Source organism: Ostrea edulis, chromosome 3, assembly GCF_947568905.1.
Source record: "Ostrea edulis chromosome 3, xbOstEdul1.1, whole genome shotgun sequence".
NCBI classification, from domain to species: Eukaryota; Metazoa; Mollusca; class Bivalvia; order Ostreida; family Ostreidae; genus Ostrea; species Ostrea edulis.
In genome coordinates this window covers 72,582,204-72,603,363 of record NC_079166.1, presented here as the reverse complement: position 1 = coordinate 72,603,363, position 21,160 = coordinate 72,582,204, and the positions used below count along the sequence as shown (strand labels likewise).

The 21,160-nt window shown below is 34.9% G+C and overlaps 1 protein-coding gene across 1 annotated transcript in view; it reads left to right on the top strand.

The window, feature by feature from the left end:
- LOC130052807 (uncharacterized) overlaps positions 1–20,611 on the top strand; it is a 56,207-nt gene extending 35,596 nt beyond the window's left edge. The window contains exons 5-9 of the mRNA XM_056158849.1: positions 1,953–2,055; positions 10,465–10,538; positions 13,302–13,397; positions 18,114–18,376; positions 20,003–20,611. Coding sequence (XP_056014824.1) covers positions 1,953–2,055; positions 10,465–10,538; positions 13,302–13,397; positions 18,114–18,142 — 302 coding nt within the window. The 3' untranslated portion in view covers positions 18,143–18,376; positions 20,003–20,611. The remainder of the gene's footprint in view (positions 1–1,952; positions 2,056–10,464; positions 10,539–13,301; positions 13,398–18,113; positions 18,377–20,002) is intronic.
- Positions 20,612–21,160: the final 549 nt, after the last annotated feature.

Below are 21,160 nucleotides of genomic sequence, written 5' to 3'. Positions count from 1 at the left end.
GCATTCTACGGGTAGTTCAGTACAATAAACAGTTTTATCTACATCAAATATTATAGGGTTATTGAACTTATATTGGTGAATATTGGCACGAGTTGGCTGTGAAAATGCACGAGCTTGCGAGTGCATTTTGACAGCCAACGAGTGCCAATATTCACCTATATAAGTTCAATAACCCTTTTATTATATAGCTAAAGTATTTAGTTGTTAAATTATATCCCTTTTAACTCAAACTACTCCAAAATAGACGAGAATTCATCAATATTGGCAGTGTGCAATAACAGCATGCATTTCTTAACTGTTCAATATTTAATCCGTCATTAATGCATGAAGCAAACTGATTTTGTAAATGGGGACATCATAATTTATGTACAGTAAAACATTTTGCTTAAGTAAATATCAAATACCGGCTCTGTCAGATTCGGAGGACCGTCGTCTGCCATTTTGGCTTGTTTACGTCGTTACGGTAACGTCAATATTGAACGCTCATACTCGGAATGTTTCGGGCGCATACAATTTACGCAATGCAAAGTTAGCGTTCAATAAATTCTCAGGATATTGAACGCTAACATTCTTTAGATTTTACGCAGATTTTATATTAGACTATTTATTAGCTATATAATAAATACAAATATTGCACGATCTGACTGCAATCTATGGTCACATAAATAATAAAAATAGTAAATTTTGCACTTGCATGTGCATAAATTCTGGGCTTATTTCGTCGGGTCGATGTAGCTGCGACAAATGAATGACGCAAAATTTAAGTAGGAATATTTAATATTGTTAGGAGTGTTAAGGTGTTGACACAGGGTTTACCGTCCGTATTGTTTGTTTACTGCATCTACATGTATCTTGACTCCTTTCGGGGGTGTTTGTTAATTACAGGTATCCCAAACGATCAAGCTCGTAAAGTTTGAAGCCATACATGAACACCTGTAAATTCTGGATGTCACTACGCATATATACTATAGTTCACCGTTCGCTCACCGTGCGTTCACCGTTCGCTCACCGTGCGTTCACCGTTCGCTCACCGTTCAAGTGGGAAAGAAGAACGTTTCAGGGACTGTATATTCGATTATTAGAAGTATTTTGATAAATGTTGTTGACATGCAGTATCATAATCCTTAATAGGGATGACAAAGTGATTTTAGTGCACGATGGACTTTTTTCATTGTGGGAAGGGGGGGGGGGGTTACAGTGTGATTACAATTTTTTTCTTTTATGATATTCATGTATGCATGTATCTTGAAAATAATAATCCTTTTTTATTGTTCTGTGTATATTATGTTTTGTTGGGAATACAACTAATCAGTATTTTCCATTTAAAAATGATTTCTTGCTGACTGAGTATTGACTCATTTGGTGTCATCATTTTCTTATATGATTGAAATGAGGTTGCAAACAATTTTATTTCTCTTTTAGAATATCATATAAGAAAAAAATACTTATTATAGGGTTGATTCTTCCAACTGGAATATAGAATGCACCTGGTAACTGTTTATTAATGGAAATGAAGCCAAACAGGGTAGAAGTATAAAAGCGTTATAAAAAAAATTCTGTGGTAAAATTTTCATGAAACTAGCAGAAATGATAAACTAAATATACTTCATCCCAATTTTGATGAATTTGGCAATATCTGAATTACTGTCCATTACACCCCAAATACCTTGAATTTCAAAATCAAAGGTCTTCGTGATCTAGATTTTTTAAATGAAGTTGAATTTGGCATGGATTTTGTCAAGGGAGGAAAATAGTAGTACTCAGTAAAAGACACCTTTATACGGTACTTCGTTTGGGAGACTTTATAATCTGAAGATTATGATCATATATCTTATTAAATTTGTATTCTTACTAGAAATTTTGAGTTGTCTTTACCTTTTCATCTTCTCAATTTCGTAGGGTTAGCAATGGGTTTTTGAATCATGGTAATATTCATTGTAACATACTTTCAGATGGCGAATGCTTTGATTTTGCTGTATTTCAACATACAACGGATGGACCTAGTACTCAACAGCAAACAGAAAGGGGAAGCACGAAAATGACAGATTCGACTGAGTGAGTGAAACATATAAACTCCCCATATTTATTTAAGAATATATGTTATATTACAGCATTTTTAGAAGGGGGGAGGGGACATATCGTTTTTGTTCTGTCTGTCATTCTGTAATCCTGTAATTCTGTCTGAAACTTTAACCTTGCTAATAACTTTTGAACAGTAAGTGATAGAGCTTTGATATTTCACATGAGTATTCCTTGTGACAAGACCTTTCCGTGGGTACCAACATTTTTGGCCATTTGACCTTCTAGTTTGACCTACTTTTTGAAAACTTTAACCTTGCTAATAACTTTTGAACAGTAAGTGATAGAGCTTTGATATTTCACATGAGTATTTCTTGTGACAAGACCTTTCCGTTGGTACTAAACCTTTTGACCTTGACATTTGACCTACTTTAAATTTTTTTTTACATTGGTCATAACTTCTAAATGGTAAATATTAGAGCTTTCATTGTGTACATGAGCGTTTCTTGTGACAAGATCTTTCTACTGGTACCAAGATATTTGTCCTTGTGACCTTTGCCATCTCCAGAATTGGCCATTATCGGGAGCATTTGTGTTTCACAAACACATCTTGTTTTTTAGCTCACCTGAACCGAAGGTTCAAGTGAGCTATTCTGATCACATTTTGTCCGGCGTCCGTCTGTCTGTCTGTCCGTCTGTCTGTAAACTTTTCACATTTTCGACTTCTTCTCCAGAACCACTGGGTCAATTTCAACCTAACTTGGCCAAAAGCATCCTTGGGTGAAGGGCTTTCAAGTTTGTTCAAATGAAGGGCCATGTCCCTTTCAAAGGGGAGATAATCACAAAAATGCAAAAATAGGGTGGGGTCATTTAAAAATCTTCTTCTCAAGAACCACTGGGCCAGAAGAGCTGAAATTTACCTGAAAGCTTCCTGGCATATTGCAGATTCAAGTTTGTTCAAATCATGGCCCCCCGGTGGTAGGATGGGGCCACAATAGGGGATCAAAGTTTTACATACAAATATATAGGAAAAATCTTTAAAAATCTTCTTCTCAAGAACCACTGAGTCACAAAAGCTGATTTTTACATGAAAACTTCCTGACATAGTGCAGATTCAAGTTTGTTCAAATAATGGCCCCCGGTGGTAGGATGGGGCCCCAAGGGGGGATCAAAGTTTTACACACAAATATATAGGGAAAAACTTTAAAAATCTTCTCAAAAACCACTAAGCCAGAAAAGCTGAGATTTACATGAAAGCTTCCTGACATAATGCAGATTCAAGTTTGTTCAAATCATGGGCCCCTGGGTTGGATGGGGCCACAATAGGGGATCAAAGTTTTACATACAAATATAAAGGAAAAATCTTTAAAAATCTTCTCAAGAACCACTAAGCCAGAAAAGCTGATTTTTACATGAAAACTTTCTGACATAGTGCAGATTCAAGTTTGTTCAAATCATGGCCCCCGGGGATAAGATGGGGCCCCAAGGGGGGGGATCAAAGTTTTACACACAAATATATAGGGAAAAACTTTAAAAATCTTCTTCTCAAGAACCACTAAGCAGAAAAGCTGAGATTTACATGAAAGCTTCCTGACATAGTGCAGATTCAAGTTTGTTCAAATCATGGCCCCCGGGGATAAGATGGGGCCCCAAGGGGGGATCAAAGTTTTACACACAAATATATAGGGAAAAACTTTAAAAATCTTCTCAAAAACCACTAAGCCAGAAAAGCTGAGATTTACATGAAAGCTTCCTGACATAATGCAGATTCAAGTTTGTTCAAATCATGGGCCCCTGGGGTTGGATGGGGCCACAATAGGGGATCAAAGTTTTACATACAAATATATAGGAAAAATCTTTAAAAATCTTCTCAAGAACCACTAAGCCAGAAAAGCTGATTTTTACATGAAAACTTTCTGACATAGTGCAGATTCAAGTTTGTTCAAATCATGGCCCCCGGGGATAAGATGGGGCCCCAAGGGGGGATCAAAGTTTTACACACAAATATATAGGGAAAAACTTTAAAAATCTTCTTCTCAAGAACCACTAAGGCAGAAAAGCTGAGATTTACATGAAAGCTTCCTGACATAGTGCAGATTCAAGTTTGTTCAAATCATGGCCCCTGGGGATAAGATGGGGCCCCAAGGGGGGATCAAAGTTTTACACACAAATATATAGGGAAAAACTTTAAAAATCTTCTTCTGAAGAACCACTAAGCCAGAAAAGCTGAGATTTACATGAAAGCTTCCTGACATAATGCAGATTCAAGTTTGTTCAAATCATGGGCTCCGGGGGTTGGATGGGGCCACAATAGGGGATCAAAGTTTTACATACAAATATGTAGGAAAAATCTTCTTCTCAAGAACCACTGAGCCAGAAAAGCTGATTTTTACATGAAAACTTACTGACGTAGTACAGATTCAAGTTTCTTCAAATCATGGGCTCCAGGGGTAGGATGGGGCCACAAGGGGGATTAAAGTTTTACATACAAATATATAGTTAAAATCTTTTTCTCAATAACCACTGAGTCAGAAAAACTGATATTTACAAGAAAACTTTCTGACATAGTGCAGATTCAAGTTTGTTCAAATCATGGTCCCCGGGGGGTAGGATGGGGCCACAAGTGGGGGGGGGGGGAGGGGGGGGGGTCAAAGTTTTACATACAAATATAGAAAAAAGCTTTAAAAGAACCATTGGGCCAAAGAAGTTGACATTTACATGAAAGCTTTCTGACATAATGTAGATTCAAGTTTGCAAAGGGTAGTTTGGGCCATAATAGGGACCAAGGTTTTACATGCAAATATATATGGAAAGTCTTCAGATATGGGCCAAGGTGACTCAGGTGAGCGATATGGCCCATGGGCCTCTTGTTCTAGCCATTGGTACTGGTACCCATCCAATTGGGAAAAATAGCGTCGAAATTGAACAATTTGGGAATTTTCTGCCAATATATCGGCAAATGATTTCAACTAAAAGAAAAAGAACTAAAGAACAAAACAAGAAGTATTCATCTCTTGCAAAATTTATTAGCCGAGTTGCAACGAAGTTGAACTTTGCTATTGGTTTGGTGATGTGGGCTGCTGGGCGGACGGTTGGGCGTCCAACAATTGGTTTCCAGATGATAGCTCGAAAAGTTTACAATCTAATCAAATGAAACTTTGATATATTGTTGGGTACCAGGTAAGGAAGACCCCTATTATTTGGAGAAAGATGGTTAAAGGTCAAGGTCACAGTGACAGTGTGCGAAATTAACCATGGACCGATAGACAATGTCTATAGAAAATCAAGTCGGTCTATAATAATCAAAATAGCTATAGACCATCTTGTCTATAGAAATTCTGAGTAAAAAAATTGGTTCCCCGCCGCTTATTAAACATATATGAGAAGTGGGACCAGTTTATATGTGGTATGCTGATGTTTCTGTTCACCCCTTAACTGTAATAAAATGTTCCACAATGTAATTACAAATCATTCAAATCAGATTATTCCATTTTCAACAGGGGGGGGGGGGGGGGGGGGGGGGGTGCAATTTGATATTTACTACGATGTACGCCATTTTCGTGCAAATTCGCAATGTCCCTTTTGAACGGTTTTAAAAATATGTGGAAGGGGGAGCACGCACTTGAATGAAACAGAAAGCAGTCAGTACAACAAGTTCCAGCAAGGTTAAAGTCGCAGAAAATCATGAGAAAATGAAACGTAGTAAATGTGACTTAGATGAAGAATCAGGCAGTGAAACTGAGCTGGAACAAAATGAAAAAGAAAACGAAATTCTAATTGAAAAGCTTGATGTGCATGAAATTGAAAAAGAATATAATTAAGTTATGAACAAATTACCAAACCGAATTTGTGTCCATTATTTATTTTCAAATAACAATGAATATTGCATGATAAATTTCGGTTTATATGAATTTGTTGTGGTCTATAGGAAATAAAATGACTATGGACCTAAAGTCTATAGGACTTTAAAGTTAGTTTCGCACACTGCAGTGACCGTAAATAAAATAAAAATTTTAGAAAAATTTGGTTTCCGGATAATAACTCAGAAAGTTTAAATCCGAATCAAATGATACTTAAAGATATTGTTATGTACCAGGTAAGGAAGACCCCTATTGATTTTGGAGAAAATAAGTCAAAGGTCAAGGTCACTGACCGAAAATAGATTTAAAATTCCAAAAAAAATTTGGATTCAGGAGGATAACTCGAAATTATTTTTAATTTGAATCAAATGAAACTTGGATATATTGTTGGATACCAGCAAAGCAAGGCCCCTATTTATTTTGAAGAAATAAGGTCAAGGTCACAGTGACCGAAAATAGATTGAAAACTTCAGACAAATATGGTTTCTGGACAGTAACTCGAAAAGTTTAAAACTGAATCAAATGAAACTTGGTTATATTGTTGGATAGCAAGTTACGAAGACCCCATGCAACTCGACTCATGCAGTCCTGGGAGCATATATTGATTTTATCTCTTGCTATAATGTTTAAATTTTTTACGGTAATATTGGCTGTTGTGAGACATCAGGAATCATCGTAGGCTCATTCTAGAATTGTCGTAGCTCTACAACATGCACACTGCCATGATCTGTACTTTCAATTTAATTTAGGAAGTGAACGTTTTAGCTAACTCATACAATGTTTCAGACTACATAAATTGCGATGTCAGCGGTCTATTTTTTGGCAAGTAAATTGTGAATTTTCAGTCTCGAAATTGGGAAAAATCAATGTTTTTTTTTTTGGCATTGGGAATGGTATCGTTTATCGGTACCTGCAGTTATATAAGAAAGAAAAAAACCCGCTGTATTATTACTTGTATATTATGTTTATGTCACTCTACTAATTTGAAACACATTAGATGACCTATTGCAATTGGTCAGCGTCCGCCGTCCATTGTGTGTTAACAATTGAACATTTGTAACTTGACAATGACCAACTATTTCTTGTCGAATGTGGCATGAAAAATATTTATGATAATGGGGATACAATTTAAATTTGAGGACTCCTGCACCCCTGGGGAGTTGGGGATGGTGTGAAAAATGCCAAAAATATACTAATTTTCAAAAAAGTTTCTTCTCTACAACTGCACATGTATAAGAAAAACTAAATGCATAGTGATGTAGAGCAGGATTTCGACCAAAATTGTAATTACAGACCCTGAAGCTTACTTAACTACACCACTTGCACGGAACGGTACGTAATGATTCTTACACGTTCCGGAATGGTGAATGGTTTGCACGAAACGCTCAATGATCTGCACGGAACGGTGAACTGTTTGCACGAAATGCTGAACGTTATGAAAGGAACGGTTAACGGTTTGCACGAAACGGTCTGCACGAAACGGTAGGCGTGGCCTGCATGCTGTGATTTTTTTCGGTAATATTTGGTTCAAATAGTTTCAATATAATTGCAGTATTCTAGATATTAAAAAAGGTTTAGAAAGAAATGATATTGATTCATTTTAGAATTATTGCTTATGTACGATGCGGTAAATTTCATTTTTGCTTATTAGATCAATGACTTATGAACTCGTTGGAATGAAAACAAATGAATTTTTTTTTCGGAAAGAAAGAAAAATATGCAAAAATCATATCGTCACGGAATATTGATTAATAAAATTTTATTGATTCATTGCTCTATTAGATTCTTTGAAACTGAATATGAGATGGTCTCGTCTGTTTCGCTATTTTGTACATTCACTGTGAGTGTAGTTAAAATACATTTGCAATTTGTATATTCCAGGCTTCTTCACAAAGACAGATGTTGAATAAACCTGATACATTTTATATACATGTGTATGTGTATGAAAACAGATAAAATGATTTAAAGAAACATCTTGTCAGGAAAGATTGAATTATTTTTTGGCGGAGAGAGGGTTGTGAACGGTCTGCACAAAATGCTAGGCATGACCTGCACACTTTGATTGTTTTCGGCATTATTTGTTTCATTCTGGGGTTAGTTTAAACAAGGAATAATAGTTTAACGACTTACGAACACATTGGAATAAAAGGAAATGAATATTTTTTAACTTCGGAAATAAAGGAAAAACATGCATAAATTGTATCGTCATGGAATATTTATTATTCAACTTTATTTATTCATTGCTTTGAAATGATTAAATTCATTGAAAAAGTCATGTCTGCATCGCTATTTTTGTACATTCAATCTGAGTGCCGTTAAAACATGTGTGCAATTTGTATATTACAGGCCTCTTCTCAAAGACAGATCTTGAATAAACCTACACATTTTTACATACGTGTATGACAACAAATAAAATGATTTTAAAGATTCTTGTAAGACTGGAACATATTCTCGGATGGGAGGGGGGTGCATTTAGACATAGAATTAGCCAGTTGATGAGAACCTAGCTGTCATCTTGGATAAGAAAGGAAGATACAAAACCAAAAGAAACAATCAAAATGTGATTGAAATAAATTGAGAAATATAAATCATATAAATGAATAGATAAAATAAATAATGCGATATGCGAGCGGATTTAACATCCAATTTTAATTAGATTGTTGCATTTGCCTCAATTTTAAACCTATCGAGAGACAAAACATATAAACACCTCTTTTGTCATATTTCAATTCCCCCCCCCCCCCCCCCCCCCCCCACACACTCCCCGCCAATTTTCACACCTTCATTATCTGACCTCTATTGTGGTAAAAAAAAAGGAAGGGGGACTTGGAATTTGCGTAGAAGATACATGTACACATCAAGTTATACACAGGTCGATCTTTGCATTATGCAGACAGTTCCGATAAACGATTTTGATGAAAATATTTTTTATTTAAAAAGGGAAACTTGATCATACAAATGAAACTAGACAAATAAATTATTCCTATATACAAACAATAAAAAAAAAAATAACGAGGGCAGAGATATTACATGTCTCTGCACTTGCTAGAAACTACCAAGGTTGAGAAAGTGGTATCGGATTATCTTATAGACATTTTGAAATAATAGGTCAAATCCCCAACAATGTTTACCTGTACCTATACATCCCATGCCGAAATGACTTGCACGGTCTGTACATTTCCAAGGGTGTGGTTTGAATGATCTGCACGTTTCTATGGGCGTGGCTTCATCATGCACGGAACGATTCTTGCACGAAATGATTTGCACGGAATGCTGAACTGTCTGCACGGAATGGTGAATGGTTTGCACGAAACACTGAATGGTCTGCACGGAATGGTGAACGGTTTACATGGAACGAAACGCTTTGGAGGTGTACGTAGTAGCACACTTCAGGGCCTGTATCATGATATCCGGGGTAGAGGCTCATGCAGACTTAAGGTGGGGTCAAACTTGGTATATAGTATTTATGTGTAAAACATTTCAATGCTATCTTCTTTAGTTCCATTGATACTAAATAAAAACTACATATCATTTTAGGAAGAGCAGGTAGCCCTTTTACTAAATTTGTAAATATCATCATCCCATATGGGTAGCGATTTTGGAATTGGGGTGGGGCCAAATTGTTCAGTTACTAAGTATTGAACATTTTACTTTTTTGTGATCACTACCATTTCAATTCTTTTACAAATTCGGGATAAATAGATTGTAACGATTGACTTCCTTATTCAAACTGCCTGTTACTTGAATTATGATATATGAAGCATGTTGGATATCCACCATAAATACATAAACATAATACGTCTATTCTTTTAATGAAGTGAACAGAATCTGTCAAAATATATTAAGATCAAATATATTAAGGTAAACTTGTTGGTATTCCATATGGAATCAATCACATTTCAAACAGTATTTCTAAAATCTGAAAGGTCGTACAAAGTTTAGAGCAGGGTAGGTCCAATGTCAAGTAAAAATGTTCGCATATTTCATAAAGCAGGATCCCAGTAGTCATGTTTACTGTCATTAAACTCATGATATTGTGTGTAAGTAACTGACAATTCCACCGACTCTTGTTTGTGTTTTATTGCAGCAACAGTATTTCTCAGTAAAGGTAATATGCATCGTCAGAAACCCACGGTTGAATATGCTTTGTTCCTCTCTCCATCACCCGTGGGTCCATTCATTCCTACTAGTACTTGCTCGTTCTCATGAATAAACATTTAAAAATATCGTCCAATCAAAGTAATCGTTATAGTAACAGAATTCTTCTGGTTTTAAAGGTAGCATCAACTTAACTTTGCTATCAGAATTGTATACCGAAATTGGGCTGAAAGCGTCTTGTTGATTGGAAAAATTCCCTCAGGGTATACAATGAGCGCCCAATTAAATTGCCTCATTAATCATTCATGAGAACGAGCGAGTAAGAATTAATGAATGGATCCATGGGTGGTGCAGAGAGGAATGAAGTGTAATCAACCGTGGGTTTCCGACGATGGGTAATATGACAATGGATTGGAAGTCAATTAGATAATGCAAAACTGTTTTCCTTTAGTACATGTATACACACGGACGTGTTCTTCTATTCTAGTCACACTTGGAATGCTCTATCCGGGATCTCTATTTTGCTTGTGATTTGCATTGTTTACAAACGCATGCAACGAGGTACGTATCATTGGATTTCAAAAAGACACTAAATGAAATTGCTGGTACATCATTCCATAGGAATTAAACTTGAACAGCAGGTTGGGCACTTTCATGACACAGAGCTCCAAGACATTTTTAACTTCATTTACATGGAATATTAATGGAATGAACATTCCCTGTGAATTAGAAGCTGCGCTTCCATGACAGTGTCCATGACACGCCATTTGTTAGGTTAACTGAGAGTAAACTCAGAAAATCAATTGGAGAATGCCTCTGCCAAAATTGTAATTTTGTGATTCGCGTGAAAGAGATTTTGACTCGAGGGCGGGGGCAAACTTGTATATGGTGTAAACCGTGTTTATGTGTAAAACATTTACTTTAATGCTGTTGGCGGCTAGTAATACTAAATTGAAACTAAATGTATATTTAGAAGAATCAGACAGCCCTTTATCACAAATGTAAATTTAATGATCCCAGATGTATGAATTTTGGTAAGGGGGTTCACTCAGGGACCAATCAGCTGGGGATACTTACTCCTCCAGCGTTTTTTTTCTACCCACTGGTAGCGGTACCGATTAGATTGGGAAAAATAGTGTCAAAATCGAACAAATTGGGAATTTTCTACCAATGTATCGGCAAATGATTTCAACTAAATGAAAGGGAAAATAGAAAAAAAAAACAAGAAGTATATTCATCTCTTTACAAACTTTTTTAGCTATTCTGATCGCCTGTTATCCGTCGTCTGTCCTTTCGTCTGTCTGTCTGTCCATCTGTCTGTAAACTTTTTACATTTTCGACTTCTTCTCCAGAACCATTGGGCCAATTTCAACCAAATAAGCCAAGCCAAAATGCATCCTTGGGTGAAGGGCTTTCAAATTTGTTCAAATGAAGGGCCATGTCCCTTTCAAAGGGGAGATAATCACAAAAATGCAAAAATAGGGTGGGGTCATTTAAAAATATTCTTCTCAAGAACCACTGAGTCAAAAAAGCTGATATTTACATGAAAGCATGCATCCTAACCTAGTGCAGATTTAAGTTTCTTCAAATCATGGCCCCCGGGGGTAGGATGGGGCCACAATAGAGGACCAAAGTTTTACATACAAATATATAGGGAAAATCTTAAGAACCACTGAGCCAGAAAAGCTGATATTTACATGAAAGCTTTCTGACATAGTGCAGATTCAGGTTTGTTCAAATGTTGCCCCCTGGGGGTAGGATGGGGCCACAAGGGGGATCAAATAGGGAAAATCTTTAAAAATCTTTCTCTCAAGAACCACTGAGCCAGAAAAGCTGATATTTACATTAAAGCTTTCTGACATAGTGCAGATTCAAGTTTGTTCAAATCATCACCCGCCCCCCGGGGTAGGATGGGGCAACAATAGGGGATCAAAGTTCTACATACAAATATAGGGAAAATCTTTACAACCCTATCTTCTTCTCAAGAACCATTGGGCCAAACAAGTTGACATTTACATGAAAGCTTTCTGACATAGTGTAGATTCAAGTTTGCAAAAATCATGGTCTCGAAGGGTAGGTTGGGGCCATATTAGGGACTAAGGTTTTACATGCAAATATATTAGGAAAGTCTTCAGATATGGGCCAAGATGACTCGATCAGGTGAATGATGTGGCCCATGGGCTTTTTGTTATGATAATATTTCCTGTTGTGAGACCTAAGGAATCATCGTAGGCTTGTTTTAAAATAATCATAGCTCTACAACACGCACACTGCCATGATTTGTTCTTTCGATTTAATACCGGAAGTGAACGTTTTAGTTAACTCGTACAACATTTGAGACTAAGTAAATTACGATATCAGCTGTCAATTTTTTGGCAATTGAATTGGGAATTTTTAGTCTCAAAATTGGGAAAAATCAACGGTTTTTGGCATTGGGAATGGTACCGTTTATCAATATTAGTTATATAAGAGGGAAAAAATGCTGTCCTCCCTTAGGTTACTGATCCCACCTGCAATGTGTCTTGGAGTTCATGTTTTTCTTGCTCTTAATTTTGCATTATATATGTTATTCATGAGGTTGATTACTGTTTGTTGTCTTTGCATTTTTATATGAGAATCACATGGACCACTTATTCATGTGTAGGTGTAGTTCATAGTGAAGAAAATTATTTGATCAGGGTATACACTATTCAAAAGAAATTATTAGAACAGGAATTTTATGCAGCGGATCATAGGGATAAGGTGTATTTCTTTCTTCTTTTTTTTTTGGAGAATACATAATTTATTATATCTGTGTCATTTGATTAATGTGTATCGCATATTTGCTATCACGGTGGTTTAGATATTAATCCACCATGTCTTAAGGACATATACTTCAAACAAAACTGAAAATGACTTGTCGAAATGAAAATTATAAAGCAAAATTACATATATGTACACATGAAAGGACACTGTTTTACAAAAAACACATTATCTGTAATGAAAAGTGTAAATGACAGTTATAAGAATCGGTAGATAATTTGATGCGTTAAAATCAGCAACACATTTCATATTAGATGGTAATTTTGAAAGTATGGAAACTTAATGAATTCTGTTTTGTGTTTATTTTGTTGTTGATTCAGTTTATAAACTATACGTTACTAATGTGACATGATGACAATGCATGGCAACATGTGGTACACATGAGGAAACTAATACACAAAAGTGAATTCTGAAGACATGTGCAACAAAATAGTATAGTTTTTACGGTGGTTGGGAGCGTACGGCTATTCTTAGTTTGTATAATATGGTAACTTAAAATGTTTTCTATTTGGCATTCTAAAGAGAACAGGCCTAGGGCTAGAAGGTTCTTACATTGGATACTGCCCAAGGGAGCTAAACCAGATCATGAAGATGGACCCGTAAACATGGACGATGAAGGTAATTTACATATTTTAGCTATGGTCATAAATTTTATTAAAGATTTTCCAACTACTATAAGACTCTAATCATTTCATTTAGAATGTCATAGATATAATTACCAATATCAAGATATTATTCAGCAAGACAATATGGGGATTGTTTTGTGGGTTAATTGCTAATCAAAATATATTTTTATGGAGCGACATGTCCATTTCGTCCAGTGGGCTGAACCCCATGTGCGAAATACTAACTTTATCTCTAAGAGAACGAGTTGATTTATGGTGGTAATCAGTGCAACTCAGTGGTAAACAGTTTTAACTCCTACCCGTATTTTAAATCACTTGAGCTGAAAGCTCAAGTGAGCTTTTCTGATCGCCTATTGTCTGTCTGTCTGTAAACTTTTTATATTTTCGACTTCTTCTCCAGAACCACTGGGCCAATTAATATGATTACGTTGTGACCGTTGGGGTGAGCGCAACATATCTGACAAAAGATTGAAAGTTTTCTACTTTCAAATATATATATCTATATCGACATATTTTTTTATCACGATATATCTCAATTGAAAAGGGGGAGGGGACGTTGTACTTATGTTTACGGTTTAAAAAAAAAATATCAGACGTCCGGTTGTTTGCGAGGTCATCAAAATTTACAAAAGCAGCCGAACGTATGCCTCATGCAATCGGAACATCACTCGGCCTATTACGGAAGGTTCCGATTGATGCTTCATGGTCTGGCGGAAACATATATGAAAAATATACTTAAAAACATTATTATTACATTTTCAAAAATTTGATATTGAAAACAAGGAAAACTGATCTGGTTCACTGTCAATACGTAGGATTACTGTCTTGCTCTTCTCGCCAAAGTAGGAACCAGTTTAGCAGGAAATGCAACGAGCGTGTTGTGACGTAGCCTGGTAGTTGTGATGTGACTGTTTACATTTCTTTAGACAACTTTAAAAAGAAAAAAAAGGGGGAAGAATATGATTGTCATCCTTTCCGATCAAATAAGAAAGGTTTGTAATACTTCGAAGAGTTTTTTTTATTATTATTATTTTACGAATCGAACCATCCGCCATTTTGTACGAGGGACTTCTGGGATTGGCGTCAAAAAAAAATTCTTGTTAGAGGTTGAGATTTAGCTCGGATTATTTCCCGCGCTCTAGTCATTAAATAACCCGAAGGTGCTGTTGCTTAGCAACCAAATATATTTGAATACAAATGCGCTCGTTATAACCAAACTTGGCCAAAAGCGTCCTTGGGTGAAGGGCTTTCAAGTTTGCTCAAATGAAAAGTCCTTCACAAAAATGCAAAAATATAGTCGGGTAATTTAAAATCTTCTTCTAAAGAACCACTGAGCCAGAAGAGCTGAAATTTACACGAACACTTCCCGATATAGTGCTGATTCAAGTTTGTTAAAGTCATGACCCTCTGGTGTAGGATGGGGAAAAAAAAGGGGATCAAAGTTTTATATACATGTACAAATATATAGGAAAAATCTATAAAATCTTCTTTTTAAGAACCAATGGACCCGGAAAACACTGAGCCAGAAAAGCTGAGATTTACATGAAAGCTTTCTGACAGTGCATATTCAAATTTGTTAAAATCATAGCTCCCAGGGGTAGGATGGGGCCGCAATAGGGGATCAGAGTTTTACATACAAATATATACAGAAAAAATATTTAAAAGTCTTCTCCTCAAGAACCATTAAGCCAAAGAAGTTTACATTGACATGAAAACTTCCTGACATAGTGCAGATTCAAGTTTGTAAAAATCATGGCCCCTGGCAGTAGGTTGGGGCCACAATAGGGATCAAAGTTTTACATTCAAATATATAGGGAAAATCTTAAGATATGGGCCAAGGTGTCAATAAAACTTAGTACACTGGTACATCCCAAGGAGTAGATGACCTCTATTGACTTTGAGGTCACATGGTCAAAGGTCAAGGATCAAACTGGAGATAGGAATATACTGTCTGTCCAATATTTTGAGAACCATTTGCTTGACAGATATCAAACTTGGTACGCTGGCACATCCCAAGGAGTAGATGACCCCTATTAATTTTGAGGTTACATGGTCAAAGGTCAAGGGTCAAACTGGACATAGGAATATACTGGCCACTCAATTTTGCTTGACAGACATCAATCTTGATACACTGGTACATATTCAGGAGAAGATGACCCCTATTGATTTTGAGGGCCACATGGTCAAAAGGTCAAGGGTTAAACTGGACATAGTAATATATAAACCCTTTCTCTACTGGCACATTTTAGAGGTTTTTAAAGACTAAATGACAAAATTTTTACATCGACTTAAATCTGCATGTATCACAATTTGGGATAGGCATATGACATATAATTTTGTTAGGAATTGGACAGGGAATAATTTCTTATAAAGTTTGTCAATGTATCCCATGACCTCAAAGAAGTCTATAGGGTCAAAGGTCATATAAGTGCAATTTTTGCAATTTTTTTTCCCTCTTAAATATATATATTATGAGGAAATTCTAAATGTATGAGCTGATGTGCCTTATAAAATACCACAAAAACATCACAATCAAATTAATCAATTTTATTGACAAACAAATATTTTTGTTTGCTAAGTAACAACACTCATAGTAAAATTTTGACCATAATTTGCCTTTCTGCATGCATTCGACACAATTTAAAAATAATTACATTGAATGATGATTAGTAAATGTCACATTATTTTAAAAATATAATTTTTAAATAAATCTTAATCATTTTAAAAGGTTTTTAACAAAAAAATATGATGATGAGAATTAAGGTCAAAGGTCATCAAATGGAAACTTTGTACTTTATATACATTGTACATATCCATCATTTTCTAATAATATGACGTTTTGCCATTATGTTCCACTAATTAGAATAAATATTGCAACATTAAAACAAAGATCTTTATTGTTAATCTAAAATAATTTAATTTTTTGTATTCAAATATATTTGGTTGCTAAGCAACAGCACCTTCGGGTTATCAAATGTTATCAAAAAGTACTACCCGTTTTCCTCTCCAAGTTCAACGTATACGAATGTTCCAAGTACTTAATTTCAATCACTAGATTTAAATGTACTTGAATCATATAAATTTTAATAAAAATGTTCTTAATATATTCAACCTCTGAAAGCCTATTTCTAGACATCATTCTTGATACACTGTACTGGGTTGTTCCGATAGGGGCATGCATTGACCAATATCTGTCTATCGACTGGAACTTCACAGCTGACATGTATAAGATAATGCACAAAAATCTGGGGGGGAAAAGAATTTCTTAATACTTAGCGCTAAAAACTAATGTATCGTCAGAGCTTTTGAATGCTCAATTGGCTCTGTAAATGTTTTCTATAGTCAAGGCCCGCTGAAAAAATTACTAGTATACATTTAATTACTTATGAAATTTTATCAGAGGTTATTGTAGTACACATCTAATAAATGTGTTAGACGCACAGCAAGATTAATTTTGGTAAAGATAATCTTTTTATTATGCATTTTATTACTCGTTTTAAACTGGAAATCACTGTCACAATATCGGTACTTTAAAACTAGTAATGTACAATTCCTCTTCAGTGAGAGCTAGGCTGTGAACTTCCTTGGGAAGCATAATGACAATCCTTCCCCCTAGATATGACCATCTCAGCATAATGGTTGGTGGCAACACAGATAGAGAAAACCAAATCTTCTGTCAAAAACAGCTTCATAAAATCTGCAGTTCTCTGAATAATCGGGTCCCATATCTGAAAGGAAATTGCAAATAAAATCAGTATTGGCCACCACACCTTATTTTTCAGCATTTACATGTAACTTGTCATACCTTATAATTAGAAAAAGAATAATGATTTTCCGTTTTTTGTCTCTTTTTGTATGTACATGTATGTGGTACCTAGTCATGCAGTAAAAACAGTAAAATGGTACACACATATCAGTGTATCATGACGCCAGGATTCCATTTGTGAATGTATTATCTGGATTTAATTGAATGTTAACCAAATGTATACAGATATAACCCTATATTCAACCTCAAAGAGTCATACCAACTGAATGCCAGGCTGTCGCTCCGAATGAAATGCCACAGTTCTTGGATCAGGTGTCCTTGTGTCCTTCATATCAGCATCCTTCCAATGGATGTCTGGCTTTGCCAGTAGACTGTCACTAGCGGGCGATACCTGGGAACTTCCCACTAAATATTGGGATGTCAATACCCTTTTTAAAGATGGAAAGAAATTACAATTAAGAATTGTTGGTTTATGTTTTAAAGCAAAATATAAGTTTCATGGTAGGAAGGGACGGTTTCGCACTTAAGTATAGTTCCACGTAAAAATCAGGCAAAATCGCATTTTCGTGATAAGTCCATGTTCACGAAATGAACCCAAACTTAGCATACTATCTCACCGTAATATGTTTAGCAAATATACAAAGTAGATTTGATTTATTTCGCCTTGTTCCAAAATTATGGACAGATAATTATGAACATGGAGAATTCACGCTTAGTGCAAATCTATACAAAAACACTACTTGTAATCCCTTTGAAATCTAAAAACAGCAAAGCGGGTATGAAAATATATCATTATATAACATTAAACAAATAAAAAAGGCATGCTTTGAAATAAATATTTTTTTTGAAAGCTTCAATATAACATTTTAAAACCTCTCTGAATGTTTCGATTTTAATGCAATTTTGGTTATCGTTCTTGAATTTAACCTCGATGATCGCTAGGAGTGCTGCGTTGTCAACAAGCTGAGTAGGCGGAATATGGCGGATCCAAAACTGAATGCCGTGTAGGACAATATTCCGACAGAGTGTGATCTACCCTCAAGCCTTATCTAAAGGAAACGAATATATTTACCTTCGGAGAGTGTCAGAAATACATTGATGCATATATATATGGCATCACTGAAGATAGACCGTGTGTGGAGCAGCCGACAACGAAGACCGAGCAACATATCTTATATGACATGTCACCAAGTCGGCGCATTCTGGTAATTTCAAATGATGTGATTTACATATTTAATAAGTCAAAATTCGCAATATTTATTATTACTAGCATAAAAATCATTACGAATGTTGTATTATACAATGTAGCATTGTATGAGACGACTGTGTACAGATGACACCCACTCCCTTGTTTCAAAAAGTCTCATACTTTCAACAGTTACACTATGATATGTTTTAGGCCTAATCGACGGCATATTTCATTTGTAATGGTCTGCAATAATAGCAGACATCTACGTATCCTCCACACAAATGCTTCCTGTCTCAGATAAAAATGTAGATTATGCCTAACTATAAGGATCAGTAGGAGTAGGTATCATCTCAAAAGAGTGGTTTTATGTACTACATGTAGATTTCAGTTGAATTTGCATATAAAAATGCAAGACATATGACTTTGTGAGACGCAATGTTTAGAATTAGTATATAATGTAATCCTCATATATTCAATTTATAGATGGTGTAGTGGTTAGGTATCCAGATTAGCATGCTAATCTCAAATTTGATGGGATTTTTTTCTTCAATTTATTTTATATACACATCATTTTTTTCCTTCAAGGTATTCTATATAAACACACACAATTTTTAAAATATTATTTCATATGCACAAAATCATTTGTTTTAGTGGTCACCATCCAGCTCAGAAATTCAGAATTCATATTTTAAAAATATATGCATACTATTAGACATATCAAAGAAAATATTTAGGGTCTGTAGTTTTTAAAGAATTCCATTTTATTATCAAACAATTCATAATGTTAATTATAAATCTTCATATCAATCAATAAGACTAAGTTGAGTCTTCTTGACATTTTTATTAGATATCTACATTGTATTATATTACTATTTAAAGCCTGCCTCACTTTGATATGGTCATGGGGACTGGTCAATGCATGGTCAATGCATGGGTTCTTGAATGTATATTTCTAATATTAATATATAAATATAACAAAGATCAAGTCATTTAGCTAATGTATATTTCTTTAAAGTTTTCATACCAGCATCATGGAGTGTCATTACCATCACTACATGCATTGCAAACCTCTTTGGTAAATACATATCTCTAAATACATGTAGCACATATGTACCAATGACTACAGTGTAAATGTTTTATAAACCTCAAACTTGGCAGAGCAGTATTATATAAATAATCCTGATATACAAGCACTATATGAACCCTTCTGATAATGAGGTCAAAGCCCCCCCCCCCCCCCCCCCCCCCCCCATTATAGGAAAATATTGGTCAATCAGAAACTATAGACTCAAAACCTGATACAGCTGTTGCCCTGACTAGTATCTGAACCTACTTGTCACTGATTTAGAATATTTGCAACACCTTCTCAATGCCATATACAAGTTTCTTTAAGCATTTCTTGTTTTCAAAAGTTTTATATGCTGTTTTAGTATTTTTATTCTTTCTAACTACATGTATAATTTAAATATCAATGTGTACTATGATTACTAGGCTCTGAGGTGTGTACTTTAATTGAAAGTGTTATGATATAAAATGTTCAAACATTCTCAAAAACTAAAGAAATATATATTATATATTGAGGAGAGAAAAATAAGTAAATTCTTGTGTCCTGAAAATCAGTGTCTATCTTATTGTATTATAGGTCTCTGCAAAACCCAAGGACATACTTAAAGTGGTGACAGGAGGAAAATCAATCAAACCAAGTGAAAGTACAAGACAATATTACAAAAGGAAATCAAAGGAGTCCATAAATTCAATGTTGAACATCAAGACAGTGTAAAAAATTGAATCCAAACAAAATATCAAAACTTTATGAAGAAATAAATGACAAATTGTCAAATAAACATGAAAGCATTCTTATATATGGTGTTTATTCAAATTATTTCAACTGAAATTCCTAATGTACCTAAATTCGAAAGGGAAACAACTTATGAAAAAATTAAACACCAATGGGTTGAACTGTGTAATGAAGTTGTGTTGACATGCAAAAATACATGTATAATGTGATGCATCATAGAATAGCTCAAATGGTCTATTTTATGCAATTTTTGGGCTCTTCACCCACCCCTTTCTGGATGGAGAAGGTACAGACATGAGTCACAACCCCTCCATTCCCACCCTTATATTTTTTTTCTGGATCTGCCTCTGCTTTGTAAATATGTTCGTAACAAATATATTTCTGTGCTCATTTGTTCCTTTATCATGTTTATGCCTTGTTTGGGGTTACACTTTTAAAAAAGTATGATTTTGAAATAAAATGTTTTAGCTTCAAAGAACTCTTCCGTGTACATTTATCAGTATACAGTTTATAAAGGATCTAAACTTACAAGTTGCAACTGTTAAAAAATCTTACAGATAATGGAATGTATTGATGAAATAATTAAGAATTCATTTTCAATTCACTTTACAGACACTAATATCTACATGTATTTATATGTAAAACAGTTGTTTTGTCATCTGAAAGCAACCTGTAATCATACTTGGTAAAAGATCGTGCCATAAACATGATGAATGAGTCTACTTACATTTTTAAAACTACATTATTGAATTTTAAAACAATCCCATTTCTACATTACATGTACATGTATTTTCATAAAATCATATAAAATCAATATAAACTGTCGAAATTTTACAAATGTCTGCAGTTTCTGTTCTCATTTTTATTTTTTCCTGAACAACCATATATATTATACGACTGTAAAAACGTACATTTCACTTAAAGTTTTTGTTCCACTCTTACAAGGATTCATAAGGAAATCAAGTGCTAAAATGTTTATTTTAAAATTTGAGCCATATCATG